Source organism: Sinocyclocheilus grahami, unplaced genomic scaffold (genome assembly GCF_001515645.1).
Source record: "Sinocyclocheilus grahami isolate Dianchi unplaced genomic scaffold, SAMN03320097.WGS_v1.1 scaffold206.1, whole genome shotgun sequence".
NCBI classification, from domain to species: Eukaryota; Metazoa; Chordata; class Actinopteri; order Cypriniformes; family Cyprinidae; genus Sinocyclocheilus; species Sinocyclocheilus grahami.
Window position 1 is genome coordinate 265,819 of NW_015505385.1, and position 4,760 is coordinate 270,578.

Consider the following 4,760-nt stretch of genomic DNA (forward strand, 5'->3'; position numbering starts at 1 on the left):
TCATGAACTATGCTTATTTCATAGCATGGAAGAAAAAGGAACAGCCAGTAATTTATTCTTGCCTAAATTTTCTTTTATTGAAAAAGGTCAGGGTGCAAATGTCAAATAAAAAAAGAAAACAAAAATAAAAGACAAGCATATATGTCAAGCATTTTAATACAAACTTAATATAAACTATTTCAGTCCCTCTTGACATGTAAGACACTGACTCAAAATACTTTGTTATACCATATTTTTATCAAGTATTGCACAATGTAGGTACAAAATTAATATATACGATTACATTGTCCATATAGCAAAAATCTGTTGAACTCTTAACAGAAAATACAACTCTTTTCGTTTCAAAAAAAGCAAATATTCCTACACTGAAATTCCAACACTAAAGGAATATTCTGTACACAATCTTTAGAATTTTTGCTCTATATTTTAAAGATGAATTTCTTTGACAATTTAAAAAAAGAAACAAAAAAAAAACCCAAACAAAATATATTATAACATAAAGCTTCTGCAGCCATCACAGATCACTGGAGTAGTAAAAAGATAAATGCAATACCATGTTGTAGAAACAATATATATATACTCTGATATTTTACAAACTCTGTACTCAATTAAATTATACAATTAGAAAAGAGACCACATAACCCCAGATATATTATGCATTAGTGCCAATTTCTTAAAAATCAGCCAAGTCTTACCAACTTTAAAATACTGTAAGAGGCCAGAACTTGAAGCTTCTGTGTTTCTTTTTTTTTTTCACCCAATGTTTTAGACTAGTTTTCTTCCAAAAGGTAGTAAAAAAAAATCATTTTTTGCTTTATTGGCAAAAAAGGAAAAAACAGACGCGTGTTGACCGAGCTCATATGTGTACGTGTGTGTGTGTGTGTGTGTGTAAGACAAGCTTTAGTACAAACTCAAGGGGGCAGAGAGCGAGGGAGAGAGAGACAGAGAGAATAGAAGAAAAAAAAAAAACCCTTGGGCACATGCACTTATCAGTGACTAATAGGGATCTTGGTTTCCACATCCACAGTTGTGCGTCTTCACCTTTTGTTTTCCTTTTGCCAACAATCATTAGTTAGCCATGACTGGCTGGAATTGCTGGTTTGAATACTGCATGTTGCCGAGACTGAAGTTTAAGCCATCCACGAGCGACTTGTCGTTGATGCTCCCATAGGCTGAAAACACGTCGAAGGCATTGCTGTACTGCAGAGGACTGAGGCTGAGTGGGTTTTCGCTTGGGAACGCCGTGCCTCCGGAGCTCCCTTGGCCTTGCAGGTTGGGGAACACAAACTCCTTGGCGTTGGGCGAGAGGGCAGATGCTTTCTGCTGTGGAGGCGAAGCTCCCAGGCCGAAACCGTAGAGCGAATGCATGGAGCTGGAGATGGCTTTCTGCTTGAGGAGACTGTTGACATTCAGACCCAGGTTGGTGGGAGAGCTGCGTGCGACTTTGCTGCCGTTTCGGCCGCTGTTCTTCATCTTGGTGGAGCCGAACTTGGTTGCAGCGAACGAGGCGGTGGTGAAGGTTAAAGGCTGGGTGGAGCGTGGCATGAAGGACGGGCTGACGGCCGCAGACTGGCCAAACGGCGGTGGCGACGGCGAGCTGGACTCGGATGAGACGCCCACCGGGTCGCTTATTGGCATGAAGACCTGAGCCTCCGGGTTAAAACTGTTTCTGATCTCCTTGTCCAGCTCGGAGCCGTTCTCTCCGCTATCGTCCACGTATAGCACCTTAACCGCTCCCTTCTCCCCGATCTGATAGGACACTTCGAAAGGGTCGATCCAAACGCTGAGATCCTGAGGCAAATTATTGCGGACGTCCTCGATGTCCAGCCCGCTTTCTTTGGCTGCTTCCTCCACGACCAGATCCACCTTCTCGCCCACATGGATGCACCTAAACCCGGATCCTTTGTATGGCTTGTCGGGGTACCAGTGTCCTTCGTATTTCTTCTTCAGCTGCCTCTCCAGCTCCTCGCCGAAGATGTTGACTCTCCGCCGCGGGAGTTTGTTGTACAGGTATGAAATGATGAAGTTCAGCGCTACTTGGATTTCAAGCTGCATAGCTGCTTTCGTTGAGTGCTGCAAAAACCTCCAAGGCAGTAGTGATCAGTGGGGACTCCGAAGTGCTGGTGGACGAGAAACGCTTGCTACTCCGCAGGAAAATCTCCTCGTGCTCCTTGAAGGGGGAAGAGAGGCAAGGTATTGAGATGAATGTGACCAATCAGCCTACATGTGTGAGCCTGGAGCACAAAAGCAGTCTTAAGTCGCTGGGGGATATTTGTAGCAATAGCCAACAATGCATTGTATGGGTCAAAATGATTGATTTTTCTTTTATGCCAAAAATCATTGGGATGTTTCGTAAAGATCATGTTCCATGAAGATTGTAAGTATATCAAAACTTAATTTTTGATTAGTAATATGCATGGCTAAGAACTTCATTTGGACAACTTTAAAGGCGGTTTTCTCAGTATTTTATTATTTTTTTTGCACCCTCAGATTCCAGATTTTCAAATATAGTTGCATCTCGGCCAAATATTGTCCTAACAAACCATACATTAATAGAAAGCAGATGATGTATAAATCTCAACTTCAAAAAGTTATGACTGGTTTCGTGGTCCAGGTTCACCCAATGTAAACAAATCCAGGGGGGATATTTGTAGCAATAGCCAACAATGCATTGTATGGGTCAAAATGATTGATTTTTCTTTTATGCCAAAAATCATTGGGATGTTTCGTAAAGATCATGTTCCATGAAGATTGTAAGTATATCAAAACTTAATTTTTGATTAGTAATATGCATGGCTAAGAACTTCATTTGGACAACTTTAAAGGTGGTTTCTCAGTATTTTATTTTATTTTTTTGCACCCTCAGATTCCAGATTTTCAAATATAGTTGCATCTCGGCCAAATATTGTCCTAACAAACCATACATTAATAGAAAGCAGATGATGTATAAATCTCAACTTCAAAAAGTTATGACTGGTTTCGTGGTCCAGGTTCACCCAATGTAAACAAATCCAGCTCAATAAAAGGCCTGAATGCGTGCTCAAATCGGTTTAAATGCACCGTGCATCTACAGGATTCGAGGGAGATTACATAACACGGAGTCTCTTCCCCGCTTTATCCCGTCAACTGTTGCGTAAAAACGCCTTTATGTGAATAATATAGGGCATGCGAACACAATGCGACACACATTGCGCAACAGATCGGCGATCGGATTTCCCGAAGCTCGCGACCAATAGCGTGACGCTCCGCTTGGGGCGTGTAGCCTTGACCAAATATACGCCTAATATAACGCTAAATAGCGTTTCGATATTTGGTCACGTAGAGCGAGCGAAAGACGTAAAATAGTGCGGCTGTGCCCTAGTGAGCACCGCACGTAGATATTGAGACACGGCCATTGTTATTATGAATATGGATTGGGAACATTCTGGACGCTTTCTGTAAACAGACGAACTCGCTCGCGCTAGAAACCTTACAGTACATAGCGCCGAGCCTCCAGAGAACTAAACGACGGGTTTCATATCAATAAACACCGAGGCTGTAAATGTTTTAGGATTCTAACTGAAGAGAGAGAGAGGGGGTCATGACTGCACGGTTTGAGAGAGCCTGCATAAAACGAATTCATGAGAAAGCCGAGCATTTATCAAGAGCGGCCAGGTCTCCATTCAAAGCAGAATCCGTAATAAATCGAGTTTCTTAAAGCGATAGCGCACTCATATGGAAATCTTCGTTGCTCTTGCTTTCTCTTCGTGGAGAGCTAAAGGAACATTTTAGGGGACTGACAGCCTCGGTCACTATTGACTTTTGATGCATTTTGTATTTTTGGAGTAAACAAGCGTTTTGACGCAATGCCATTGAGATGCAACGATATACATATGTTTGCTTAACCCACAGCAAACGCCTCGGTTTGACACATTACGACGGTTCAATGACAGATACTTACATTAAACGACCGTGTTTTTTCTCTTCTGGTGGCTTCCGCGTCGGTTCCTTGCTAACAGTTACCGAAAGTAACCCACAGCAAACGCCTCGGTTTGACACATTACGACGGTTCAATGACAGATACTTACATTAAACGACCGTGTTTTTCTCTTCTGGTGGCTTCCGCGTCGGTTCCTTGCTAACAGTTACCGAAAAGATTATTCCAGTTAGGTTGCATCAATATTAGCTGTTTTTCTTCGGGGAATTGTGGTGTTTTTTGGAGTCTATCGTCAGGCAATCCGACTCCCCACTGCCTGGGAGTTTTTACAACTCTGCCCTTTAAACTCCTGACTGGATCTCCTTTATAGCGCTCCTCCGCCACGGACATGATGGGGGCGGTGATGCGGCTTTCAGAGGTCAGAACCCCAGCGGCGCTTACTATTGGACAAACGCGCCTCCGTCATATAGTTGCCTCTAAATTCTCCGTGCTGATTGGCTGCGCGCTACGTCGATAACCAAAAAGACCCGCCCCTCGACCAATACGCGTTTAGTACACTTACGGCTGGCGTTTCTAGTTATGTATTAGGTGTCTTCCTCCCAAACGTAGGCGATGTAAGCATAATAACAATAATATACTGTCTCCTTTGTGTATTTGGTTTATCGAGACACCTCGCGATGTTTACAGTTTATCGCTAAAACTGAATGTAGCGCTGCAGCTTATAAATACGAGATAATATCAATTCAGACGAAAGCTTCTGAATAAATCATTCTTTTGAATTAATTTCAGACGCGTCGCGTAGATAAAAAGGTGTAAATAAATAAATGCGTTAAGCGCAAGGACA

The 4,760-nt window shown here is 42.6% G+C and overlaps 1 protein-coding gene across 2 annotated transcripts; it reads right to left on the reverse strand.

Annotated features, from left to right (window-relative positions):
- Positions 1 to 755: 755 nt before the first annotated feature.
- On the reverse strand, positions 756 to 4,275 carry tob1b (transducer of ERBB2, 1b). 2 transcript variants are annotated; one of them, XM_016286105.1, is made up of 2 exons: positions 4,068 to 4,275; positions 756 to 2,170 (listed from the first exon to the last, which is right to left on the reverse strand). In XM_016286105.1, exon 2 carries the CDS (start codon positions 2,053 to 2,055, stop codon positions 1,069 to 1,071), a length of 987 nt encoding a protein of 328 aa, XP_016141591.1. In that variant the 5' UTR covers positions 2,056 to 2,170; positions 4,068 to 4,275; the 3' UTR covers positions 756 to 1,068. The 2 variants fall into 2 exon arrangements, with proteins under 2 accessions (XP_016141591.1, XP_016141593.1); XM_016286107.1 differs by lacking the exon at positions 4,068 to 4,275 and adding an exon at positions 3,941 to 4,021.
- Positions 4,276 to 4,760: the final 485 nt, after the last annotated feature.

Excerpts from the sequence above, each read along its gene's own strand:
- tob1b (XM_016286105.1), bottom strand. The coding sequence starts at position 2,055 with ATGCAGCTTGAAATCCAAGTAGCGCTGAACTTCATCATTTCATACCTG.